We start from the raw sequence: 27,871 nt of genomic DNA on the forward strand, positions 1-27,871 counted from the left end.
TTGTGTGTATGTGTATGTACATGTGCATGTTTATGTGAGTACATGCACATGTGTATGTATGGGTATATGTGTGTATGTGTGCATATGTGTATGTGAGTATATGAGTGTGCATGTATGTTTGTGTGTATGTGTGTGTACGTGTGTATGATTATGTGAGTATGTGTGCATGTGTCTGTATATATGTGTGTATGTGAATGTGTATGAGTGTATGTGTGCATATGTCTGTGTGTATATGTATGTATGTGTATATATGTGCATATATATGAATGTGTGTGCATGAGTGTGTATGTGTGTGCATGAGTTTGTATGTGTGTGTATGATATAAATGTGAATATTTTTTAACTTATATCTTTGGGATAATTCAATTGTATAGATCTACTTAGTTATTTTAAATAGATATATAGTATTCTATTATATATGTGTGTGTATTTTTGCTTGTTTTTTTTCAGACAGTTTTGTTAAGTAGTTCAGGCTGACCTAGAACTCACTTTGTAGCCAGGTTGACTTGGAACTCGCTGTGTAGCCCACAGATTCATGGTCCTCCTCCTGCCTCAGCTTCCTGAGCTCCGAGGTTACAGGTGTGTGCCACCATGCCATCTCCATTATATTTTTCAGATTGCTCAAGATCCTCCTAATTCTTTGCTATTTCTAAATTGCTTTTTTTAAAAGCAGAATGTTGGCCCTATTTTCTTTGGATAGGTGTAGCTGGTTGTTCCATTAACCATCCCTGAGATTAAGGAGTTGGTTTTTGTGGAGAACTTAGAGAATTAGGACGACACTGGTGTTTGATCATCATGGAGCCTGAGAACTTTGCTTTGAGCTCTTGCTCAGACATTGCTCTAAGCAACAATGAAAGTCGGCCTTAAGGACTGGTGCAATAAGAAGGTCCTACCAGGTCCTGGTGGTGCAGGGCCATAATCCCAGCTGCTAGGAAGGCTGAGGAAGGAGGACTCCAAGTTCAAGGGCTGCCTTGGCTATGGAGAGAGTTCAAGGATAGCTTGGACAACTTAACGAGATTCTATCTCAAATATTAAAAATAAAACTGAGGCTGTACATAGCTTAGCTTGTTGATAGAGTGTTCCCCTAGCATGGGTAAGCCTTGGACTCGATTCCTAGTGCTGTTAACAACAACAACAACATCAACAACGACAAAATAGAGACCGTGTGATGGCAGTGATGCCCATTGTCCCTTCTAAAGAAACTGCCCATTATTACTGAGACAACACTGGCTCTTTGTGGTGGTCAGAGAGGAGACTAGTACCTATCAAGTCTGTGTTCTCATCATGTCCAAGGGAGAAGTGAAGGCCCTTTGAAGGGCCACCTCTAGGGAAAGTTGTCTTTATATTGACCTCAGCATAAACAAACGGCCATGAGCAGTCCCATCAAGGTGATGTAGAAAGAATTCCAGGAATTCCTGCTTCATCTAATCCATCCCCCAGTATCCGTCGCCAGATAGTTCCATATAACAAGTAGCCATCTAGGTGCTTTATGGGTCTGTAAATGACATGAGCCTTCTACACTGTGGCCTTGGGAGACTTCCTGGTCCCAGCAGGGCCAAATCAATTTAGACTTCCCAGAATCCTCAGCAGTGGTGTGGTGAGAAATAATTGCCAACTCCATTTGGGTCCCTGTCACCCTCTGACAAGTGACATAGGGGCCACAGAGCTAATGTGGGAGAGCCTGTGAGAGAATCAAGGGGGGAAGAGTTGTGCCGTTAAATGCAGCGTGCTCTGAGGGTGGCAGCATGCATTCTCTTGGAATTTATTTGTCTGCTCTGTTTGGATCAGTGACTCTATTAACAGTAAAGATTTACTGCCACGGAAAGGCCTTTAGAAACCGAAGATGTCAAAGTCAATGAGGGTGCCAGTCATTTGATGCTTTCTCCCGTTTCAAGGTTTGTCACAATTGAGACCTGCTTCAGCGGCTTGAGACACAGAAATGTGCCGAGTGAGAACGGATCTGGGCAACAGCCAGGCTAATCGGGCGAGCATTAAGACTACCTCTTCATGGTTCTTGAAGATTTCATGGAGATTTTCTTGTCATTGTGGAATCTACCAGTTCCAGAGGGAGATGGGATTGGGGTCCTCCCTCCCCACCCCCCAGTTAAAGAGAATAGGAATTAGAGGCTTGGCTCAGTTGGTGAGACGCTTTCTGTTCAAGCACGAGGACTTGAGTTTGGATCTGTAGTGTCCTGTAGAAAGCAAGGCTCAGCAGTGCATACCATGGTCCCCCAGTCCCACCACAGTGGAAGGGGGAGGAAGGCAGGTAGAGCTCTGACTAAAGCCTGCTGGGCAACAGTTCTAGCAAAATTGGCGAGACCCATGTTCAATGGGAAAGCTTGCCTTGAAAAGTAAGGAGGATCGTGACCCGAGGAAGACACCTGAGCTTGACCTCTGGTCTCTGCACCCATGTGCACGCACATGTAAAAGTATTCACATGCACATGTGTCTCTGTATGCACATAATTCTCTCTCTCTCTCTCTCTCTCTCTCTCTCTCTCTCTCCACACATACACACACACACACACACACACACACACACACACACACACACACACTTCTATTCTAGTTAAGAGCTTCCTTATTAAGACCCTGACCCCAGTTAGTGAGAATGGGCATTGCAGATTTTTTTTTTCCTTAGGAAAAAGAATTTTAATTCTTCTAGCTTAAACATTCATGTACTCTGACATATAGGCTACTATGTAATAGCCACACGGAGGGTTTTGTAAGATACACCTCAGTGAACACAAGCTTCATCTAAATTGTACACCGGTCTTCATTCAGCGCTCACATTAGTTCTGGGAGGATGGGAAACCGAGACCGTTTCGATGTGCTCATGTGTCAGAATTTGGTTTCTATGCTGTGGGTGTGTTTGGGGTCTTTTGGCTCCATGTGCTGAGTCAGCTCTACAGCGGCACACGTGGCACGTGACAATGGAAGAGCTAGCATTTCTCAGATCGCTTGGTTTCTGCCAGGGGAGTTGCTGAGACACTGAGAATTCCAGCTGGTGTTAAGATCTAGGCCCTTTCACTGATGGGGTCCACATGGAAGTGGGTCCCCCCCCCCCATTTTATGATTTGACTCTGTTCTGAGGCAATAGCTCTAAACGGTGCCTGTCTAGTTACTAGATTGTCTCAGATATCACCGACTCTATATTCTTTTCCTGTATTTTAAAAATACATATTCTCCTGGCCCTCCACCAGGGACAACAGTGTGCTTGGTGGAAAAAAGTTATATTGATTGATGGCGAGAGGCCCGGGGTAACGTTGGGAGGCCCAGTTGCAGGCTGTGATGATGGTGGCTGGAAGCGATGCCGTTAATAAAGTTAATAACACGATCAATCTGATTCATATGGAGAACAACTAAAAAGCACGGAAAGCCAATGAGCCAATAATAGCTGGCTCTCAGCTAATAGGGCCAGCCATCCCTGCATCTGATTATTCGTGGTCTAATTTGGGATGGATATAATTTTACCAAGTGGCTGGTTTAACGTACTGTCATGAATCAAAAAGGTAGCTCCCGATCCTTTCTGAAAGTCATTTCATCTGTCCACACCCCCCTCTCTTTCGTGTGTGTGTGTGTGTGTGTGTGTGTTTGCTTGTTTGTGTGTGATTCATATGTGAAGGTCACAGAGAGGAGAACCCAAGGGGATTGATTCTTTCCCTCTACCATGTGGGTTTCAGGGGTTGACCTCAGACTGTCTGTAGAGGAGCCATCTTGCTGGCTCCTCTTACTTTCTTCTTAAGAAACAGTCTTGCTCTGTTCCCTCAGCTGTCCTCGAAGCTCTTAGGTTCAAGCCACCATCTAGCCTCAGTTTTCTGAAGAGCTGGAACTACAGGTGTGCATTACCATGCGTACCCTCTGCTCCAAGGGTAACAGTCGGTAGTAGGTTGGTGATTTAGGAAGCACACCCAGGATTTACTTGCACTGAATTCTGGTGTCAATAGAAGACACAGATCTGGATTAGGATACTCTGAATGGCTGTGTCTTCTCACAGCTGGGGCAGTACATGGTAACCACGGTCCGCAAACCTTTAATGCCAGGTAGAAACGTAGGAGTCCTCCAGGTGTATGGCGTATTCTGATGTGTGCTGGAAGATGAGGTGTTTCTAGAGCCCAGGCCACTTGCCTCCCATTGGTCACCTGGATGTTGGATCACTGTACTCCTCGTGGCCTGGATGTCCATGGTGGACTAGGTGCAGCCATCTAAACTAGGATCCTGTTCCTGAGCCCTACTGAAGCAGCACAAGAGGGCCTGTTGTAGAGCCCTCATTTATGAAGTTAAAATCTTAAGCAGTGGCTCAAAATCCTTTACTTTCATGACGTTTGCCTCGAGTCTTGAAACTCTTGCTCTCCAAAGTCGGTACCTGACTCAGAATCAGAGCAGGCAGCCTCCAGGTGACAATTTGATTTTCTTTGGCAGAACAGCAGGGAAGGAGGGGTCGGCTTCTGCAGTTTGTGCAGTTTCTCTCTAGATGGAGAGGATCCCTTCCCACCTGAAGAATAACTTGTCTGACCTTTCTGGTCACTTGTCATAGACATTTAGTAATTTCAGGGAGGATGTGGTTTTGTTTTTGTTTTTTTGTTTGTTTTTGAGTAATGTCTCCCTTTTATAATTCAAATACATATTTTTTGTTGGTTTTCTTTTTGTTTTGTGTTTTCTTTGTCACAGTTTGGAAACATGTCATTTTTCAGAGTACTGGAATTTTCCTTGCTCCTACTGGTCATTAATGTCTGTATAATAGCCCACCTTCTCTTTTCCCGTGACTTTTGTCACCCTGAGGGGGGAACACATCATAAACTCACATCTAATATTTTCTCCCAGATGTGGGCACATGTGTCCATCCCAGTGTCCCTTGAGTGGAGGTCAAGGACACAGTCAGATTGTAGGGATGAGGGCTTGTCTCGTCCTTCCATGGCATCACAGGCTGCTGTCAGTTGGACATAGATGTCTAGGACCATGCTGTGCCACCCACACATATTGGATCACATATTGCTTATATTCACAAACTGCCAGGTACAAACAGGCAGCACTCTTCACCCCCACTCTCCTTCCTTGGCATTTCGTTTCTTGGGCTGTGCAAAGGCCCACTAGGCTCATGTATCTCATGCTACCCCAGATGTGCTGCATAATTACATTGAAAGTGGCTGAATGTTTCATTCATCAGTTTTGCTTTTGATATTTTTAATTAGCTTCCTTGAAAGTCTCTCTCTCTCTCTCTGTGTTTGTGTGTGTGTGTGTGTGTGTGTGTGTGTGTGTGTGTGTGAACAATAACAATTTATGCTAACCTTTAAGCCTCTTAAGTTCAGAAAGCATCCCCTTTGGAAAGCTGAAGGAAGATAAATTTATTCACGTTGTATGGGGAAATGACAAAGTGTGCTTTTGGGGCTGGAGCTTAGGGAAGGAGGGCTGTTCCTTTAGGGACACTGTTCCTTCTGCACTGTCAGCTCCAGGGACAGAGGTGGCTCTCCTAGCAGGAAGCAGCACCCCTGCAGTGTACTGAGGAAGACCTCAGAGCCAGTGGAGGAATGGCTTAGTTAGCAAAGTGCTTAGGGACCTGAGTGCATGGGGAAAAAATAGGTGTGGGGGCATAGGCTTGTATCCCAGTGTTGGGAGGCAGAGATGGGTGGTCCTCTGGGCTCACTGGCCAACTAGTATAGCCCACAGGGCCCTTTCCAGGCTAATGAAGAAACCCTGTCTCTAAACGCTTGGAGGATGGCACCTGAGGAACGAAAATGGACGTTGTCCCTTGGTCTACACACACAGGAATGTGTACTCACAGGCTCATGGACACGTGCACATAGAAAGACATACATACATACAGACAGACAAGCATTCACACAGGCACACACAGGCAGACAGACACATATAAACACACACAGAGGAATGTGTGCCCACAGTCTTATGGATACTTGCACACAGAAAGACACACAGACACATACATAGACACACACATATACTCACACGCTTGCACACACAGACACACAGAGACACAGACAGACATACACACATATAGAGACAGAGACACACAGACACAGACACACACAGACACTCATACACACACACAGAGGCACACACACAGACCCACAGAGACACACAGAGACATACACATACAGACACACACACATACAGATACACACATACACAGACAGACAGACATACACACAGACACACACATTGGCACACACACATATATAGACACACACAGATACTGACACACACACACATACACAGACAGACAGACATACACACAGACACACACATTGACACACACACATATATAGACACACACAGATACTCACACACACACACACACACACACACACACACACACACACACACACACACACAGACAGACAAAAGTAAAAGCTCAGAGGATTGAGGAGCATGCTTGGTCTTCTCCTCTAGCCTGCCTCTGTGCTGTGCTCAGTGCTTGTTGTCCTGGTCTCTTAGAGACGTGGACAGTAACTTCTTGTGCACTGTATCTCCAGAGTTGCCCAAGGACTCGATGCGGTCCACACCATCTGGTACCCTGCAGTTTTCCTGTAATTTCTCTCTTCTTTTGGGAGGTCGTGTGTGTAAGGTGTATCACCTTTCCCCTGCTCTCTATGTGAAGCTATGCCAGTGAGTAGGCTCGTGTAGACATTCTCTTGTTCTTTTTATTGCGCCAGAACTGACATACCATAAACCTTATCATGTTAACCGCTTCGGGCGTGGGGTTCTATGGCCTTAGCTGTTAGACACTGTTGTGTAATCACCGCCATCTGCTTCTGGTTCCTTTTCATTTCCCGCCCTCTGCTCCATTTAAACAGTCACTCCCTATTGTCCCTTTTCCACACAATGTTACCGTTCTGTGACTGGTGTCTTCCTCTAGCATGTCGTCAAGGCTCATCTGCATTGGACCATGTGCCCGAGTCTCTGAAGGGATGACTGATGCTCCGTCATCGACACGGGATGCACGTTTCTATATTAATCCATCACTCGATTTCTCTTTTAAATCTCATAACTGTTATACGGAATGTGCTATGATTATGGCAAAAAAAAATCCTCTCTCTTCAAATATCTCTCTTTTGTGTGTGTGTACTATACCTATGGTATGTGTGGTCATGTATAGTGGATATGTCTACATGTGCATGAGAAGTCTCGAGGTTGATGTCAGGAGTCCTCTGGGTCTGTTCTCAGTCTTATGGAGACAAGGTCTCTCTCATCTAGAAGATAGGGTTTCTCTCTTGGCTAGTCCGCCCCGCCAGCAGCTCCAGGGACCCTTCCACTTGTCTCCCTGCTCCACATCAGCACCTCATGAGGCGCCTGCTCACACTTTGATTACATCCTTCCCTATCTGCAAGCATTGGTTCAGTGTTTGGGAGGTAGTCTGGAAAACTCTTTGAGTGAGAGGGTCTATAGGGAAATGGGGAATTTTAGTATCTGTAACTTCCTGGTCTACATGGACATGCTAGTGGGCACCATTTTTTTCTCTTGTCAGGGAAACTCTTTAGGGAAGATTTTTGTTGCGTACCAAGGGACCCTAACCCGACCGTGCTATAGCAGGGTGACAAGAAACATTTCAAAATGGCCTCCATTGTCTCTATGGGCCTGTGTTGACATCCGCCATCTCTTTGCACTGGAGCACACTTTGACCATATGTTTTCTTCTTCTAAGGACAATTGGAGGTAGACGCAAAGTGATATGGTCACTGTGGCCACACTCCTTGTTCCTGTGCTGGGGACAGAGGGGTCTTTGTGCAGTCAGAGCCTCTCACCCTAACCTTACCCTAACCCTTCTTTGTCCCCCTCTCTGTTCACAGTGGGGCCTTTTCTGAAGTTGTGTTAGCTGAAGAGAAAGCAACGGGGAAGCTCTTTGCAGTGAAGTGCATCCCGAAGAAGGCGCTGAAGGGCAAAGAGAGTAGCATCGAGAACGAGATTGCCGTGCTTAGAAAGTAAGTACCAGAGAGAAGTCTCTCCTCCCCATCTTCCCTCAGCATCCTCGGGAGGAAGGATGAGGCCTGCTCCGAGGCTGCCTTCCCAGGGGTCAGAGAAGCAGAAAGGGATGCACCCTGCCGATGACAGCTGGTACTCACACAGCACTTGGAAAGTGTTTTCCTCTAGCTCTGGTGTCTTAGAACAGCTAGCAATCGTTGGGGGGAGTCCTTTCCAAAGAGCATGGTTGCAGGCTGAGTCGAGTTCAAACTGAGCCCCCATCATTCACCATAGCTGAGTGATGCGGGCTGGTTCCTGAGCCCCTAGTCTCCCTTATGAAGCAGCGCTCAGACCATTTGGCAGCACGATGTGTGGAGAATTAGTGAGATAGTGTTTTCTGAGCATGTGTGAAGTGCTTACTGTGGGCCACTTTATGGTAGTTCCTGCTGTGTCTGCTACAAATGCTAGAACATTGTTATTATTGTGAGGGGTAGTGCTTTATTTTTTTATCAGGACTCAAAGCTGGAAACCCCATATGTAATTCATGTGTGATGGAGCTCGGAATCTCAATTTCTCCAGTGCTGTTTCTACACTTTTTGACCCCACCTCCTTTCTCTGCCACCCACATAGCACTGGGAGCCCAGGAGTTTCCAAAGAACTTCACTTATTCATGGATTTTTTCCCTCTTTTCTATGTGTAATAGAAATGAAAACACCCCCCTTCAGTACAGTGTACCACCCACAGCCATTCTGATGTGCCCTGGTCCTCCCCCACAACCCCAACACACACAGTTTTTCCTCTAAGATTGGTCCTCCCCTAGTGTCAGGATTCAATCTTGACAACACATCTTAGGAAATTTGAGAGACCAAACCTTATATGGCACCTGTTTTTGTATGTTTGGCACCTGACTGGAAAATTTTTGAGTTGCTATTAATAAAAGATATTCAAAATGCCCTTGAAATTTTTGGGGTTTGGAATCAGGACATAGCAAGAAACCCAATACAAATAAAGCACGTGGAATGGGAACAAGCCTTTTAGGGGCCAGAAAGAAACTACCACCTACCGCACATCCTTCCCATCTAATCTTTCACTCCATTTCTTCTGGGACCTTTAGTGACATGGAGCAATGATTTGCCACCAGCCATCTAACCCGGCACCTCTGAGGTGGCCAGAACAGTCTGTCCTGTTCTGACCTTAGGCAATTCAGAGAAGAACAGAGGCTTAGTACTGGTACATCAGAACAAATGAGCCTCCATGGCTCTTTAGGGTGGGGGTTTGTTTTTACTCATTTGTTGAGTTGGTGTCCATGGTCTCTGGGGTGTCTGTGGGAATCTACGGAGTTTTAGGCCGTCCCGAGGAGGATTTCAGGAAATAGTTCTGTGGAAGAGAGTCTGGGAAAACGAAGCAAGAGTATCTGCGTCAGGCAGCAAAACACACGTCAATGAAACATTTATTGAAATGGCCTTTTTCTTTTTTTCCAATGTGAAATCAGTGTTTGAGGAAGAAGTTTGTCACTGGTGACGTGAAGTTGTAGATGTATTGCAGACAGCTGACATTTTAGATGCAACTCTCCTTCCAAAGGTTCCACTTAGAAATAAAAGAGCCCAGGAGGCCCGTAGGTTGTCTGGGCTTAGAAATAAAGGAGCCCAGGAGGCCCGTAGGTAGTGTTGGAGTTATTCTCCATCCTCATGGGCCGTGAGCACAAGTAGAGACTTTATAAGTTTGTTGTGTGTATGATAAAGGCGTAAACTCTGGTTTAATCAGTTTCTCCACCCAGTACCTCACTAATGATTACCTAGACAGGGTATTTAAACCAGGGAGGACTATGGATTTGGAATAACCTCTTTTGATATCAGCCCACTATCAGTTAGAATGCCTGGAGGCTTGGACTCTTCTCGAGAGAGTAAAGAACAAAGACACGATTTCTCAAGAGATAAGAGGTGGTTTATCTCCTAGGCTGGTTTATTTCGTTAATCTTTTGCAAATGATTTACCGGTAGGCTAAGGGACACTTCACACCATAAACAGCAGAAAGAGAAGCATATAGGCTCTAAAGAACATAGGTTGGAACCACGTATAGAAGGCTGCCATGGTGATGTTCATATATTGAAGAAATATCCATCAAGTTCTCAGCATTCATCATATCTTAGAGTTTCTATTGCTATGATGAAACACCAGGACCAAAAGCAGGTTGAGGAGGAAAATGTTTATTTTGCTTATATGTCTACATTGTAGTTATTCACGGAAGGAAGCCAGGGCAGAAATTCAAATAGGGCAGGAACCTGGAGGTAGAAACTGATGCAGAGACCATGGTGGGGTGCTGCTTCCTGGCTTGCTCAACCAACCCAGGACCACTGGCCCAGGGAAGATACCAACCACTCACAAAGGGTTGAGGCCACCTCCATCAATCATTAGTTAAGAAAATGCCCTGCAGCCAGATCTTGTCCAGGCATCTTCTCAGCTGAGGTTCCCTCTTTTCGGGGACCTCTAGCCTGTGTCAAGTTGACATCAAACTAGCCAGCACACTCCAGGGAGTATCACTATTAGACATGGAGTAGTTCTTGATACCTGAGATTTGCTGTTAATCAGTAGGATAAAGTTGTAGATGATTTAATAACAGTATGTCCAGGAGATCCAGGGATGGTATTGAGCACAGGTTACATGGAGGAGGGGCAGCCACATAAGTGTATTTTTTTTTTCAGGACAAAAAGGCAGATGGACAGTCCAACCAGTAGGAGTAACACAAGCAGAAGCTAGGAGACAAGGACTGGATATGTAGTCTTGTGGTAGATGGGCTTGATTTTCCACATTGGAAAAAGAGGAAGAAGAAGAGTTGAGAGATGAGAGAGAAGGATGGGTGTGGGAAGATATTAGGAGGTGGCAACGAGGCTATTATTCTGGGGAGCTGGCTCCTTTGATGGGGCTTTGAGGAGAGGCAAAGGGATTCTTTTCTGAAGAATTTTGAAGAAAGGTAGAGAGGCCTGTTCTAAACTTTGCTCTGGACCTTGGGCTCCATGCAGTAGATATGAGGAGTGAAGGGTTATCAAGAAAAGGCAAGATGATAAGGATTTATCATAAGCTGTATTAAGGCAGAACTGGTTGGAGAGAGCAGGAACCTCATGAGGACATGAGGTGAGTCATATGGATAAATGAAGAAGGTATGTTGACTCTATGGAAGAGATGGCTATGGATGAGGACATTAATACAGAACTGACTCCAAGAGGTCAAGATTTGGAAGAGGCAGAGAGGCGTTGAGGGACAGATAGGAGGTGATGGTAATGCTATGGTTTCTGATGGGGTAGTTGGGTAACCAACCACCTCTTTAACTGAGATGATGATCCAAAAAGGTAAAGGATGGGGTTCTGACTTGGACATGGTAGATTGGAGGTCTTGGGGATGTCCAAGTAGAGTTGAAGGATTGACTTTCCAGGGCTGGACCTGACCATGATCTAGGCTTTGGTAGGTAGTAAACATTTCTGAGACATGTACATCTTGGGGAGGATCATGGAGAGATGGCTCAGTGCTTACAAGCACTAGCGCTCTCTTTGAGAGGACACGCTTGATTCTCTGCACTCACATGGTGGCTGACAACCCTCTGTAATTCCAGTTCTATGGGGAATCCAACTTCTGGTCTCTGTGGGTATTAGGTAGGCAAGTGGTGCACATACATACGAGCAGGTAAAACACCTACATGCCTAAGGTAAAGCAATAACATTTAAATATTGGAGAATCCATTAATGTGCTCTCTCCTGGGGACGACTGCCTCCTGCTCTCAGTACTAAGTAGCCAGTTGTTCCTTGTATGGGATTGAGCTTCCTGGGCTTTCTCCTCTTCTCATCAGCAGGTCTACAGTAGTCCTTGTTCAGCTCATGTTACTGCTGTCATGTTGGAGAGACTTTATGGTGTAGCTTCTGATGTTTCCAGGAGACACACCCTTTCATCAAACTCTCTGGCCCTGTGGTTCTCATCGCCGTTCCAATCCCTCTTTTGCAGTTTTCCCTGAACCTTGGGTACCAGAGTTGTATGGTAGACATACTCCTTGGGACTAGGCTTCACAACTCTGCATTTTGGTTGCTTATGGTTTCCCATAATGGTCCTCCATCTGTTGCAAAGAGAAGTTCCCTTGACGAGGCATGAAGACCTAAGAACAAATACTTAGAAGCCAGTTAGAGACTATGCTGCATTAGTGAAATGGTGGTTGTAGGGTGCCCTCTCAAGATCCCTGAGTTCATGAGCCCTGGAGAGTCAATTAGGCTTCGGGTACCAGGCCTTGTTTCTCTTTGTTGGAGTGAGCCTTGAGTCCATTTAGAGAGCTGTTGGTTACCACCAAGGTGTGCATGCCACTATTACATCCTTAGATTTACTGTGCCATGGTGGTCATTGTTGTGGTCTGTAAGCACCATAGGTGTCCTCGTATGTATTATATTTGAGTAGAACTGTTGGTTGCTTCCCTGAAAATACACATACAAGAAACATTAGACAGACTGAGTGGGTTGTACCTATATATATTTAGGAGAGTGTGCGTGTGTGTGTTTGTGTGTGTGTGTGCACACATGTGTATGTGCATGTATGCATGTGTGTGTAATAACAATTAATGAAAAATGAGACTGTGAACTTGAAAAAGAGCAAGAGGGTGTATGGGGGCTTGGAGAGAGAAAAAGAAAGGGAAAAAGGATGTAATTTCATTTTAATCTAAAAAAGTAATGGAAATTTCAAAAGGAAATAAAGGTAACTTTGTTTCAGCTACAGAAAAGAAAACAAATTTTGGTGCAATTTAGCAGTCGTTCTAGGTAGGGTCGAGATGGTCCATTCATATCCCCTGGCCGTTTGTGCCTCTCATTACAGAGTTTCATCCTAATGTGCCCATTTAAGGGCCCGCCTGTCCTCCTACATGCTAAGTTTATTGTAGGGTGAGAGATTTATTTATTTCATTGGATAAAAGTAATACGACTAATACATCCTAGCGGATGTCTTTGCACTTGCTCTGAAAATAGTCCTAAAATGGATTTCCAACTTGATAAGTAGATATTAAATCGACTTCAGAGCGGGGAAGAAAAAAGAAGGCCGATAAGCATCATGGGTTGTTGCTATGCAGCAGAGAGAGCTGCCTGCCTGACTTTGGGGTTCAGTGGGCTGGACTTACATGATTCATCCTGAGCCCTTACAGACGGAATGGTTAGCTGTGACCCGCAAGCACGGTATTTTATGCAGTATGGAATATAACACCACTCGCATCCCTCACCTTGGTTGGATTATCCTTTATGATTTCTGGGTTATTATTTACTTCCCATCTGATATCATAGCCTCACCTCCAGCATTTTGCAGGAGGGGGGAGACATATGCATTTACATTCTGCAGTGAAAGGAGAGACGAAGAAAGAAGGAGATGCATATAGGAAAGCAAGCAGCAGGAAAAGCGAAAGGGATGTGTGGAGGGACTTGGGGAAACTGAGGCTCGGGTTGCTTAAATGTGAAGTTATGTTAAGGAAACATGGAAGTGGTCCATTTTCCAACATGGAGTCTATGCCTAAGAAAGAAGTTGGCCACTGGTGAAATGAAGTTGTAGATGTGTTCCAGACGTTTGACATTTTAGATGGAATTCTGGATGGGTCCAGAGCCCATCCGGATGGATGAAACTTAGCGACAGGACTGAGCGTGCCATTCCGATGGTTACCTTGCAGGCTGCAGAGATTTTCTTTGGGAAAGGGCCCGGGGAAGAACTGCTTTGCGACTGGCTTATCAGCACCTTGACAGTACCCTGAGGAAGTATGCGGGTGGCGATGGTTCACGTGTTTACTCTGTTGCACTGGTTCTTACCCCTGGCCGTCCATTGACATTAGCTGGATGGGTTTTAAGAATACACTGATGGAGGCTGGAGAGAGAGGGTTCAGCCTTACCAGTGCTGATTACTCTTGCAGAGGATCCCAGTTCAGGTCCCAACATTCATGTTGCCAACTCACGAATGCCCATAAATCCAGCTCCGGGAGAGCCGATACCTTTGACCTCCATGACACCCACATTCCCTCATGCCTCTACCCATACACACGCTTGTACACACACTTACACATTATTTAAAATAATAACTCTTTTTCAAGAGAGAATGCACCGATGCCTATCCTGATCTAATAGAGTTAGAATTGGATGTTATGATGCGTGTTACAAAGTCAGAGAGGGGGCTGGGGAGGTGGAGCAGTAAGTAAGTGCTTGTCAGAGAAGTATGAGGGGCTTAAGCCGTCGCATCCATTCTCACAGACTGCAGCCCCCAACCTGTGTGTGTGTGTGTGTGTGTGTGTGTGTGTGTGTGTGTGTGTGTGTTAAACTAGATGCTGCACTGTATACCTGAAAACCCAGCACTGGGGAACTGGGGGGTCAGAGATAGGAGGATTCCTAGAGGTTGCTAACTACAACAATTGAAGAAGGTATTTCACATCGACCTATCCTTACTCAATACATAAGCACGGAAGAGAGAGGGAGAGAAGGAAGGAGAGAGGGAGGGAGGGAACAAGGGAGGGAGGGAGAAACACAGAAACAGAGAGAGTTAGTTCCCTTGGACTGTCCAGTCCGTGTGAGCCCTTCCCTTTACTATTTCATGGCTTCAATGCCTTCCCAACTCTGACCTCAGGTGTCTGCTTTCTGAAACTATGAAGTTTCCATATCTAGCCCCGAACTTAGAGACATGATGCTGACAACGGGGGCAATGAGTAGGGGTAGCCCAGGGCGCCTGGGAGGCCAGAAATATGGAAAGATGGGTGCTTGTTGGAGAGGTGAGGGCAAGGAGGCATTTCCACTAACTGCAAGTCCTCTCTGGCTTTGTAGACAGTATTAGTTAAGATCTCTAGAGAAAGGGCCATTGGGTTGTGTGTAGATATACGGAGAGATGTGTTGGGAGTCATTGGCTCATGCAGTGCCGGAGAAGTTCACCTGTTTTCTGTAACCTGGAGCTGCAGGGCAATTCAGTCCACACCCAAAGCTCTGTGAGCCAGAGGAGCTATGGTTTAACTATTAGTCCAACTTTGACCAGGAAATGTCAGTGTCCCCGGTGTGCCCATTTGTTCTGTTGTAGCTATCAAGGGATAGAGTGGTGCCTACCACTTTGGTGAGTGTAATCTTCCAGAAACGCAGAGAGGGGAGGGAGGGAGAGAAGGAGGGAGAGGGAGAGAGAGCTGTCAAGGAATAGAGTAGTGCCCACCATTTTGGTGACTGTGATCTTCCAGAAACACACACACACACACATGCACACGCACACGCACATGCACACACATACACATGCATGCACATACGCACATGCACACGCACACGCACACTTCTAAACACTGCCTCACCAGCTGTTCAGGCATCTCTTAGCCTAGTCAAATGGACACGTTAGGACGTAATACCCAGAACATGTGGACAGCAACTCCATCAACCAATATGCGCCGTACTCTAGAAGAGGAATGAGAGGCGGAGCTGATGCTCCCCCAGCAACAGAGTGAGCTCGTCACTTGAGTAAAGCTTGGCTGCTCCCACCACCTTTTTATGCTATATATATGACTCTGTAGGTGTTTGGCGTAGTGGAAGAACAGTGTACTTCTGCATGTTCTGCACAGCTCTACTCGTCTTCACGCTCACTCCTGTATTAACTCCCATTCTCCCGATGTATGTAATTACTTGGGGAGTTGGTTCTTATGCGAACAAGGCTGTGGTTAAATCCCCCAAGTAACACATCTTGGCAAATATTTTCTCCCTTTTGCTGTAAACTTACTTAGCTAATGATGTATTTAAATGTCATTTAAATGATTCTGAAAAAAAGTGTGTGTGTGTGTGTGTGTGTGTGTGTGTGTGTGTGTGTGTATCTTATAATATAGCAGTCCTAAAAAATGAAAATCAGAATAGCTTTCATGGGAGAATCAATTCCATGAAAGGTTAAGTACAAAGAGTTCTTAGAAAGAATCAAAATAAATGCACACCGAGGTTTAGTCTGGCTTTTCTGTCCTTCTGGAGGCTGTATCTGTTCTGTCCTGCCTTCAACCTTATTTACACGGGGAGTTGAACTATTCTAGCACTCTCTAAATTCAGAATCACCACAGGCAGTTTAGATGGTGTTTAGCATTTCACTGTATTATTAATTTTTTTTTAAAAATTGATTTAATTTAATGTATATGGGTGTTTTTTGCCTGCATGTATGTCTGTGTATCAGATGTGTCCCTGGCGCCTATAAATGTCAGGAGAGGGCATCTGATCCCCTGGAACTGGAGTTACAGATGATTGTGAGACACCAAGCGAGTGCTGGGGGTTGAACCTAGGTCCTCTAGAAGAACAGTGCTTTAACTGATAACCCACATCTCCAGACCCTTGTTCACAGTCTTCATGCTATGTAAGCAAAACTCTTTTTCTCAGGGTTGAAAATTAAGGTCAGAGGTCGAAGCCAGGTTTTAAGGAGATGTACGCCAAGGGAATTTTTTCTAAAATAACAATTGTGTAGAATTTGATAAACCTTGTTTCATATTAATTTCTAAGGTACTTACATTTTTCTTTCATAGGTATTTGGGAAATAGTTTTGAATGTATGATATAGACAACTGAGAGATAAAAGATCTTAGAGAAATGCATTGTTGAAATAGCAACAGGATTCATACTGGGCTATTGTTCTGTTGAATGAACTAATGAGTTAAATTTCCACCGATATGTACACATGTATGCATGCACACACAAATATGCCGTATGTATATGACATTAATATATTTTATGAATGCCTCATTTTCTCATCCCATATTAAATAATAAAACATTCTTCATGCCTCATAAACATATCCTTGATTCTATTTAAAAAGTCTGCTGTCTGGGGTACCTGACGATGGTAAGGTATAGGAAAAGCCATTTAGCATTTTCAGATGTTGGGCATCATGAATGCAGGCTCTCCCACCCTGTACCCTTGAAAGAGCTTACGATATTTCTGTGAGTAGAAACCACTTTGTCTGCCCTGCCTCTAGAAAGAGAAACTGAGGTGTCCATGTGCAGTTCCGTGAGCAGGGCAGTCAGGATGAGAGTGAAGTCCTCCTTCAGCGAGCCGCCCTCTGCCCTTCAGAGTCCCCAGCCTGTTCTTTCTAGTGGTCGCCTGTGTGACTCGTGCAGTCCTATAGAGCTTGCAGGAAGCCTCCGTCTTAGGACTTCTAATGACCAGGAACATCCACGCCCTCAGCTCTTTATTACACCAGTCAAATACAATTCTAGATCGCCTCTTATGCTAGCAAGGAAGGACAGATATGAATGAGCCACGAGGCCAGTGATGGGCCATAGAAAGAATCCTGCCAGCATCTATCTAGCTCTCCGCCAGGAAAACATTAACAATTGAATTTACACAGACACACTTTCACATAAGGTACCCCAGCAGTGGTTCATATATAGAGAGATGTAGTAATTCACCCTGTGCTTCAGCTCCTGCTGGAGGGGTTGGAGCCCCTGAGAATCCTGGCTGCCCACAGCTTCGTCTCTGCAAATGTTTCCCATGCATCTTATGCTTATATTTCGGGGGGTATCTGGCTAGGCTGTGGGACGAGGGAGAAGGTGCCTTCCTGGAAGTCGTGTTACTCAAGTTTTGCATCTAAAGGCTCCCTTTGCAGCTCAGGCAGGTCCTGATGCCACAAACATACAGTGGCAACAGGGGTAAGGTGGTTGTCCCTCTCTTACTATTTTGGGGTGGAGGGAATCTTATGAAAACATTCCCTGGGTTAATATCTTTTTTAATGGGAGCTGCTGAGCACCAGAACTGGAAAATATGCTTAAAGTGTGATTCTCCCGACTTCAGGACACATAAACGGACCCAGAAAGATAGAGCAGCTTGCCCCAGGGCACAGAACATACTTGGGCAGATGTGGAACCCAAGCGATTTCCGGACTTCTAATTTAGAACGGTTTCCATGGAGCCACACCGCTTCTCTCGTGGAGCGTCTTTCAGAAAAATGTAAGAAAATAACTTTGCAGAAAGAAAAAGGAACGAAAGAAAGACAGGCTTTGTGGCCCATGCCTTTAATCCCAGCCCTTGGGAGGCAGAGGCAGATGTGAGTTGAAGGCCAGCCTAAGCCACATAGTGGGTTTTAGGACATCCAAGGCTACCTAGTGAGAAAGTGTTTCAAAACAACAACAAAAACGAAAACAAACAAACACCAACCCAATAAAATAACAGAAACTTTCCCTCCTCTTTAAAAGCCCCTTGGCATGTTGACAAGGCCTCAAAAATCTCTCCAATAGCTGGGCTGGCTTCCAACATGGGACATTGAATCTGGCTTCTGAAATTCCCCTGGCAATTTCAATTCAATGTGCTCTTCTCTGGCTTTGCCCCTTAGTGACGATGCAGTGTGACTGGAGAAGCTAGAGTTCCTCTGGATTCTGCTGCCTCTGGTCCTCTGGCATTCCTGGAAAAGGAGATCCAAGGTCAGCCCAGAGCCCAGAGCCAAAGATCCAGCATGGAAAAGGCATCTTTCCCATATCGCGTGCACGTGACGGCCACCGCACCCTTCACCTCTGCCTTGTCAGTAGAACAGAACAAGAAATAAGCCAGGCAGTGGGACAATCTGGAGAATGTGGGAAATGTTACTCAGGCTGTATGGGCAAGATTTCTGCATTAAACTTTTACTCCCTGTCAGATAGGCCCAGCTTCCCAGCCACTATGGATGGTTCCGTGTGGTGTTGTTCTGAGGGAAATCCTTCCTGAACTAAGGTGACCACATCCCCCGCCATCAGGTTCTTACAGCCTGGGAAATCTGGTCTAGATCTGTGGGAGTGCAAGTCAAATTCAACCCAAGGATATATTCTTCTTTTTCTCTTTTTATTTCTCAAGTGGGACTCTAGAGATGGCTCAGTGGGTCAAGTGCTTCCTGACAAGCATAAGGATTTAATTTAGCATCTGTGTAAACAGCCAGGCTTGGTGTCACATCCCTGTCACTCTAACACTGGGAGCTAGATAAGGGTGGAGCAGGGTGGACCCCTGGTGATCGCTGGCCTGCCAGTCTAGCAGGAACAGACATCTCTAGGGTTAGTGAGAAACTTCCTCTACAAGTAAAGTTTGGAGTGAAACAAGACACTAGAAAATGACCACCAGCTTCCACACGTTTGTGTGCTGGTGAGCACATCTGCACATGTATGTAAAAACACGCACACCCCTCGTCTACCTCCCCAACCTGCCCGTACACACTACATGATGTTTTTGCTTCTAAACTGAATAAGAGACTCCCTAGAATAGCTGATGCTGGAGTAAAAACTTGTTTCTGTCATTTAACGTTTATATTTAGGAAAATTTACATATTCATGTCTAAAAAGAAAATTGCCACGGCGGAAGAGTCCATGACCTCTTGGGCAGGCTGTCTTGTTCTCGGAAGCACGGAGTTGCCTAGGTGACTCAGCTGTCAGGTCCCTGAGTGAAGCTGTCTTCCCAGAGTACTCCGTAATCTTGTATTAACACCTCGGAAGGCAAACCAGAGTCATAGCCCATACTTACATTCTGGTGGCTTGAGGCAGGAGGATTGTTAAAGTTGGAGCCCATCCTGCTCTACACAGTGAATTCTAAGTCATCTGGGGCTATGCAGGAAGACCTGTGTCAAACAAAATAGAGTACTCAGGAGGCAGATCTGTTTGTGGCCTCCTCCTCTGTAACTCAGAGATCCTGCTTAACAACAGACGGAACCCTAGGTCTCGGGGATGCTTGTGCCATACCACTGGGCTACACTGCTCACCCCGTGTAGGCCCACTGTGGTTTGGCTTTGTATTCTTTGGATCGAGAACAGGAGATTTTGTGGGTGGCGCTGCTTTTACTGAGTCAGGTTTCTTTAGAGAGGTCAGCGGAATGGCTGAAACTTTGGCAACTTCTGGGGCTCAGGATGGAGCTCTCAGCTTGACCTCCCCGGCTTCCATTTAATTAATTTGTTGAGTTCTTCTTTTCTTAAAACACCCTAGAAGATTATAGACAAGTGGGTGGAGAGCTAGCTTTAGTGCGCCAGCAATATTCAGTTGGTCACTGAACTAATTTCTGAAGAGTGTAGTCAACAGTTTTCCTTCTAAACTGATCTAAGTGATCATTTATTACACAGACCCAAGTGCATTATTAACTCATGGAGGCAATTGTTTGGGGGACAATCATTCAGCCTATTACAAAATCTATTACCAATGATAGTCGGTGAACGTGTCTTTCAAGAAGATAATATGCGTCTTTAAAAAGTAATCCAAAGAGTTGTTTTCTCTCGTAAGAACTCTGTGTCAGCAACTGTCGTTATGAAGAAACAAATTGTGAAGCTGTGCTCGGGAAGGAGGCCGGAATAGTTCACAGTATTGCCGCAGAACCAGAGGGACAGATGGTCAGAGTGGCCGAGTGGGTTCTAAGAGTACACAGACTCCTGAGTCCTCTGCACTGGGCGGTGGGTTGGGGAGGTCGGTTAGTGTGTCCCGTGATTTGCCTGTCCAGCATCGAAACTCTTTATTTCTTCACCTAAATCAAAATTATTTGACATGAAATAGCATAATATCAACATGTTACAGAGAATGCCCCTCCCCCCAGATCTCAAGCTAACATACAGTATAATGTGTTCTATGATGCCATTTCCCCGTTTCCCCTCCCCCTTTTCTTCTGGGTTGTTTTTGAGTTGGGGGTGGGAGGCTCAGGTCCCACAATGCATTCCAAGGTGAGTTTGGTTCTCCCGCCATAGTCCCTGAATGCTAGGATTACAGGATGCCTCACCACGCCTAGCTCTCACGGCATCTTTCAGGATGATGTCTTGGGTAGGTCTTGAGAGGTCTGCTTGTAGTGGGGTCACTTTGGAAGCACCAGATCTTGGAAGCTCATCAGGGCTGGCCTCTTAGTACTTAGTACTTAGGCTGTGATCTCATTCATTATTCTGAGCAGTTTGCTTAGGGTTCAAACCCAGTTGGAAATTTTTTTCTACCAATCTTAATAATTGCCCAGCAAAGGTAAGTTTATAGTGCTTTCATAATTACTTTTGATCATAAAACCTACCTAGGAAAGGAAATACTAAGTTACTGAAGCCTGGGAGTCTCAGTACTTTTCATTCGAGCAGCTGCGGTGACCCCACTGGGAGCCTTCATTCAAGAGGCTCCAAATTCCTAAAGTAACTTCTTCCTCTAAAAATGGCTTCCTCTAAAAGATGACCCAGTGGGTAAAGGCACTTGTTCACAAACTGACAGCCTGCAAGGTGTTCTCTGACCTGCGCACACACGATAAACACACACATAAACACCAAGTGTAAAATTTTGGGACTGGAGATATGGCTCACTGGTAAGAGCACTGGCTGCTCTTGCAGAGGCTGTGGGTTCAGTTCTTAGCACCCACATGGTAGCCCACAACCACCCATGATTCTAGCTTCAGGGGAGTGAGTGCCTTCTCCTGGTCTCTGTGGGTACTGTGTGCACACACACATGTGTGTGTATGTGTATGTGTGTGTGTGTATGTATGACATATATGGTATATATGATATACATGATAGATGTGATATATATGATATGCATGATATATATGATAGACGTGATAGATATGATATATATGATGTATATGATATATATGATATGTACGATATATATGATATGTATGGTATATATGCTATATATGACATATATGATATATACATGATATATATGATATATGGTATATATGGTATATATGGTATATATGCATAGGTACATGTGGACACACATTAAATGAATTCTGTGAATCTTTAAAAACATTTCTTTTATGTGTATGAATGATTTACTCTCATGCATGTATGAGATCTAATGAGAGCATCAGATCCTCTGGACTTGAAATTGCAGATGATTGCGAAGTGCTCTGTGTGTGCTGAGAACTATACCCAGGTCGTCTGTAAGGACCGCAAGTGCTCTTCACCACCTAGTCTTCTCTGCAGGCCCCAGATAAATAACTAAATCTTAAATGTATGGATTTTAGAAATTTGCCTGATAGCTCAAATTCTAAATCACTTCAATTTGCCTTTTAATTACACAGAACAGGAGTTTTAAAGTCTAGCTTCATGTTAATGTTCTCATCCCCAAGGCGGTAGTGCCAGGCCTCAGGAAACTGGTTAGGTTGTGAGGGCTCCACCCTGTAGAACTGGTTAGGGAACGTACAGAAAGAGACTCAGGAGAGCTGAGTAGAAGTTCCTGTGATGTGAGGACACAAGGAGAATGAGCTGGGAACCAGGGAAGAGGCCTGCACTAGCTCGACTAGCTGTGCATCTGTTGGTGCCTTGATGCTGGGCTTCCTCACTTACGGACGGTAGGAAGTACATTTCTGCTGCTCACAGTCCACCCAGCACATGCTACTTTGTCATAGCATTTTGAGCACACTGTGATCAAAGCCACGTTACCAGTGCTTCTGATGTTATTGGTGTCTCCCCCAAATCCTTCCAATCCCTCTGGTCTCTGGTCTTCATTCACATTCCTGGGGTAGATGGAGCTGTGGCTTCCTCCCAGCAGGCTTCACAGAATTTCCTCTGCCTGAAATGCTCTATTCTAACCTGATCTGGTGTCTGTGTTGGGATCGGGGCCACATGGTCTTCTGTTCATCCACACCAGCATCCTTTGGGACCTGCGAGACATGAAGATGCTCAGGCCTCACCCCAGAGCCTAGTGGTAAAACGATCCTCTCTGAGGCCTGTCTACTCTTTTGGCTTTGTGACAGGATTCACATTCCAAGTTCACTCTCAAGAAGCACACAGTTGAGCTAAGGACAACAACCAGCACAAGTCACAAAATAATCCCTTAATGTTTTAAACGATGTCCAGTTTCGGCTTGGAATGCTGTGAGATGCTTAAGGGAGATCATTTCTATATTGACCCCAAGGGAAGCCTGATCAGGAGACATCCCTGCAGGGCCCCCATGGTGGCCGAGCTACCCAACCTCTGTGCTGTAGCAGCTTCCGGCATTGTCCTCCGGTGGGACACTTGTCACCATGTACAGTGATGTTGCCTGTTTGCTTATCTCTCCTCTCTGTCATATTCCCAGCTCTTTGAGGAGAGGGACAATAAGCCAGAGGGGTTTGTAAGTGTCTCTTGTACTTGGCGAAGTTCTTGTCTCACAATAGACACTTGGGATATTTTCTGGTGAATTTTACCAGTTCCCAAGAGGGAAAAATGAGGAAATAAACATTTACTTCCTCTCCTCTGTTAAAATTAAAATGGCTCCTGTTGGGTCAGTTATAATGTTGCTCACCTGAAACCCTAGCCTCAGGAAGGATAAGGTAGACAGATCAACAGTTTGGGGCATTCCTAGCTATGAAGTCATAAAGCCAGAAAAAAAGGACCAGCGCCAGACACCACCACTACCACTACCACAAAACGAAACACCAACAACAACCAAGTCGACTCCTGACTTCATTGCTTAGCACGCTTACAACTGCTGTTTTGAAACTCTACACATGTATCCTAACAGAAGTATTTTGACAGTAGCAAATATGTACTCATTTCTGAGACGAAAATAGCACTGAAAGAAAAGGAGGGGGCAAAGAAGGGGAAGAAGTGGAGAGGGAGGAGGGGGAGGAAGAGAAGGGGAAGAAGAAGAGGAGGAAAGAGAAGTTTCAATCCAACATAACCCTGACAGCAGGCTGGGAGTGTAGCTTAGCCGTCAAGTCCACATATGCACCTGGATTGAGACTCTGAATTCCATTACTAATGACACATTACAACACGACAACAACAATGACAACAACACTTCCTAGCAGAAGTGGGCCAGAATTTCCGGTTTTATTGCTGGTTCTTAGGTGGAACATTGAATACATACTTTAAAAACTCACTTTTAAAATTTAGACCACAAAGGGAGATTTGTAAATGATAATTAAAGATCTCTCTCTCTCTCTCTCTCTCTCTCTCTCTCTCTCTTTCTCTCTCTCTCTCCCCTCTCCCTCTCTCCCTCTCCCTCTCTCCCTCTCTCCCTCTCTCTCTCCATCTCTCCATCTCTCCCTCTCTCCCTCTCTCCCTATTCCTCTCTCCCTCTCTCCCTATTCCTCTCTCCCTCTCTCCGTCTCTCCGTCTTTCCGTCTCTCCCTCTCTCTCTGTACACTCATGTATAGAGGCCTGGGTATCTCCCTCTGTTTTCTACCTTAAATTTTTTCTTTAAAAACAATTTAATTATTTCCCCATCTCTTCCATAAGACTCCCCAAACACTATGTGAGTGCTAGGAACCAAACCTTGGTCCTCCGAGAGAGGAGGAAGTTCTCTTAATCACAGAACCCTCCTTTCAGCCCTTCCACCTTATTTTTAAAGACAGGGTGCCTCGCTGAATCCGGAGCTCTTCGTTTCAGTTGTTTCAGCCGTGCTGGCTTGTCAGCCAGTGCCAAGCCTCCTCCTGTCTCTGACTACCTCCCACAGTGCCATGGTTACAGGGTTGCAGGCATGCTTTTGTTGTGTGGGTGCTAGGAACTAGGTCCTTTCTAACTCAGTAAGCACTCTGCCCCTTGAGACATAGTTTTCAGCCTCTATGTTTTTAATCCCTCTATAATTTTAATATGAAAAGATGCTATTAATGGCTCCAAAGTTTCAGTGAGTAAACAACCTTCTAGAAAGAAACCCATTTTGAGTTGAATTAATGGATTTTACACCTCATTTTTGTGCCTTATTGATGACTTAACATTTTTCAAAAAAACAAGTCAAGCTGTATCCCCATCTCTAGGCATCGAGAGTTGAGACTGGGGAGCTTTAAAACCAAAGACGCTGAAGGTCTCATAAGAAAGTGGCAGGGGCTAGGGAAAAAGAATTCAGTAAACCAGAAGGTGGCATGGAAAGGCTTCACTTGTGAGGAGTCACAGGAAGTTGCTCAGTGGTTAGAGCAGCCAGAACAGGTGTGAGAGCAAAAGAAGCATAGGCTGTGTCTGAAGCTGGTTGGGATGTCTGAGAATGTGCAAGCATAAAGGAGGAGACTGCTAAAGTCAGAGGCCAGAGGGGCCCCAGGAGACTAAGGGCCTTGTCCTTTATTTGGTAGCCAGTGAGGTTGAGCCATTGACAATCTTGGCATGAAGGTGTGCTGGGAAGTTCAAGGATGGTTCTCAAGGTAGTGCAGAGGATAGAGGTTAGTTAGAGAGGCATTGCGGTTTGGCTGTGAAATCCCCCCCCCCACCCCATGACACACACAAGGTTATATGTTTGCCCAGCTAGTGGGACAGTGTTAGGAAGTCAACAGTGAGAGGAATGAGTTTTCAAGTCTGAGTAATTAGAGCTGTGCTGGCACTACTCATGGAAATACAGAAGTGAAGAAAAGGGCACCATCACATGGGATTGGCCATTTGGTCCTTGCTCTCCTTTCAGTGGGATGTCTGAAGGCAGAATTAATTAAAATGACCCATAGGCCCAAGAGAGATGAGGCTAGGCCTGAAAGCAGTTACACTGTGAGGTCTCTAGCCCTGTAATAGAAACGAGGCCTCCTGCCCTGGTACTCGACATGGTTACTAACGTCCCTCAGTGCCAGCTGGCTAGAATAGGTGGTCAGGTCCACCAAGTAGGGAAGAGGAGGGGACGCCTGGGATTATTCTTTTTATCATCAGACATCGACATAGATGAGGGAATAAATATTATATAGACATGTTCTAGGCAGCAGTGCACCGATGTAGGATAGGCAGAAATTCAGGCCCATTTCATAATTATAGTCTGGCCTATATGTGTTTTTTCATGTGTGTCAGGATGCACAGGTGTATATGGCCATGCATGCATGTATATGCATACACATGTGAAGACCAGAGGACAACCAAGTACTACATACATGCACACATGTGCATGCGCGCGCGCGCGCGCACACACACACACACACACACACACATTTGAGACTGGATCTCACTGATGTGGAGGTCGTCAAGTAGATAAGAAAGTCTGGCCAGTGAACTTTGGGAATCCTCTGTCCCGTCCTCAGTGCTGGGATGACAAGTCTGTACCAACATGCATTTAAAATATAGATCCTGGGTATTGAATGTTAGGTCCTTATTCTTTCAAAGAAATCTCTTTACTGGCTGAGTCATCTCCCCGGCCTCTCTGTTCTGAATTCAGAAGGTGGGTCAAATGAAGCAAAACACTTGCTCTGACTGGCAGTATGCACTATTGGGGATTCAGCTTCTGAAATTCCCATTTCTGGAGTAAAGTTTTTTATTCCATAGATTGCTGGTAGTTATAGAAACTCTCCAAGTTTTCTCCCTCTGTCTAGTGCCCCCCTTTTTGTTTCTTCTCTTTTGCTTTCTTTCACCACCAAAGTTCTTGAAATCACTTTTCCATCTACAGTTCAACTTCCTCAGTATACACTCACCCACTAATCCCCCTACATCCTGGCTTCTGCTCAACCATAGTACTAGAACTGTATCCTAGAAATACAATCACAAAATTGAATTACTTTTGAGTCACCAAACATTGTGGGTCTTTTCATAGTATAGGGTCTCCTTAGCTTTTCTGAGGCATCGGAGCCCGTTGACCAACACTTAAACAACTTACTTCGTAAAACTCCCAGACCCTTCATTGTGACAGTAAGTACATTTGCCTTCCTGTTTGTCTTTCCATCTGCTGACTTCTTTTCTTCCTTCTGTTTCCCAGCTGGGGACATTTTTTAAAATTCAGCACCAGTCATCTTTGCTTTCCACACAGCCATCTGTGGACATTGCCTCATCTCATCTCTTTAATCCCTGTCTCTCCAGCCCTGATGTCTTGCTGAAGCAGTGGTTTCCAGAGTGGGTAGACAAGATGGCCCAGGGGAGGCAGAGGGAACATGTTAGAACCCACACTTATAAATTTGTTCTTAACAGTAAGAAAGAAATTGAGACTCAGTGATAGGTTTTGAGAGTGAGGGTTGATCTGTTGGGCAGGCAATCACAGGTCTGGGACTCTCTGTAGGGAAAGAACCCCATGGAGATATCCTTGCTCACCTGCCTATGTCGAAATGACATAGTTTATGTGTGGCTGAGTAGGCATGCTTTATTTTCAAATAAAAAGAATGCCATTGTATTATTCTTAGATAAAGTGATGTCAATGTTGTTTCTTTGCTCTATCTTGATAAAGTTTTAATATTATATAATTTTAATTGTGCATGGTATTCTAGGACGGTAGTATTTCTGTTATGATTTATAATACATGTACCAATGTTAGAATTTTTACATAAGTGGTATTTTAATAAAACTTATTGTCAGTATAGGTTGTAGACCAGTGGTCCCCATCCCCTCAGACCATCAAAAAAAACATAGAAATTTACTTTACAATTCATAACAGTAGCAAATTGTAGTTATAGAGTAGCAACAGAAATAATTGTATGGTGGTCACCACAACATGAGGAACTGTAGTAAAGAGTCACAGCATTAGGGGGGATTGAGATCCCTGATATAGGCCATTGTTCTCAAAACACAGACCTGTCTGTATATCTAGAGCTTTCTCTCTCTCTACTCTCTACACACACACACACACACACACACACACACACACACACACACACATATATATATATATATACACACATACACACACACACATATATGGTGGTGTTTGATTTGAACTCGTGTGGCTCGGCCAGTCAACATGTTTATATGTTATCTATCCCATAATTTAGGTCTAGAATGGACTACAGAAACAAGGCTACATCACTGCTAGTAACCTGAGATAGCCCTCAAAAGGGGAAGGGACAAAGAAAGGGGCCCCAGAACCAACTCAAGATTCATTTAAATGCTTGTTGGCTTCTCAGAATACCATAGAAGGCATTTATCACTATCTTCCTGAGGCTGCTGAATGAGGTAAAGACCACTTTGATTCAGCACCATGAAGTCATCCTCCTACCCAGCCTCATGTGCCACAGCACTCGGGTCAAGCCAGGGACAGCCTAGAGAGTCCCCATACATATGTCTAGGGGCCCTTGCAGGCTCTGTATGCCCTGGCAGTATCTCAAGTCACACCAGGTATCTTCTTTGCCTCTAGGCCTTGGGATGGTTGTTGAAGTTCGTTCTCTCTACTTGTAAATATCCCTTCCCTTTA

At 45.0% G+C, this 27,871-nt stretch overlaps 1 protein-coding gene across 4 annotated transcripts in view; it reads left to right on the forward strand.

Annotated features, from left to right (window-relative positions):
* Nucleotides 1-27,871, forward strand: part of Camk1d (calcium/calmodulin-dependent protein kinase ID) — a 400,828-nt gene that overhangs the window by 141,029 nt on the left and 231,928 nt on the right. For all 4 annotated transcript variants that reach the window (XM_039095777.2, XM_039095778.2, NM_001107365.1 and 1 more), the window contains 1 exon segment: nucleotides 7,803-7,934. In XM_039095777.2, coding sequence (XP_038951705.1) covers nucleotides 7,803-7,934 — 132 coding nt within the window.

The sequence above is a fragment of the Rattus norvegicus genome, chromosome 17 (assembly GCF_036323735.1).
Source record: "Rattus norvegicus strain BN/NHsdMcwi chromosome 17, GRCr8, whole genome shotgun sequence".
Lineage (NCBI taxonomy): Eukaryota > Metazoa > Chordata > Mammalia > Rodentia > Muridae > Rattus > Rattus norvegicus.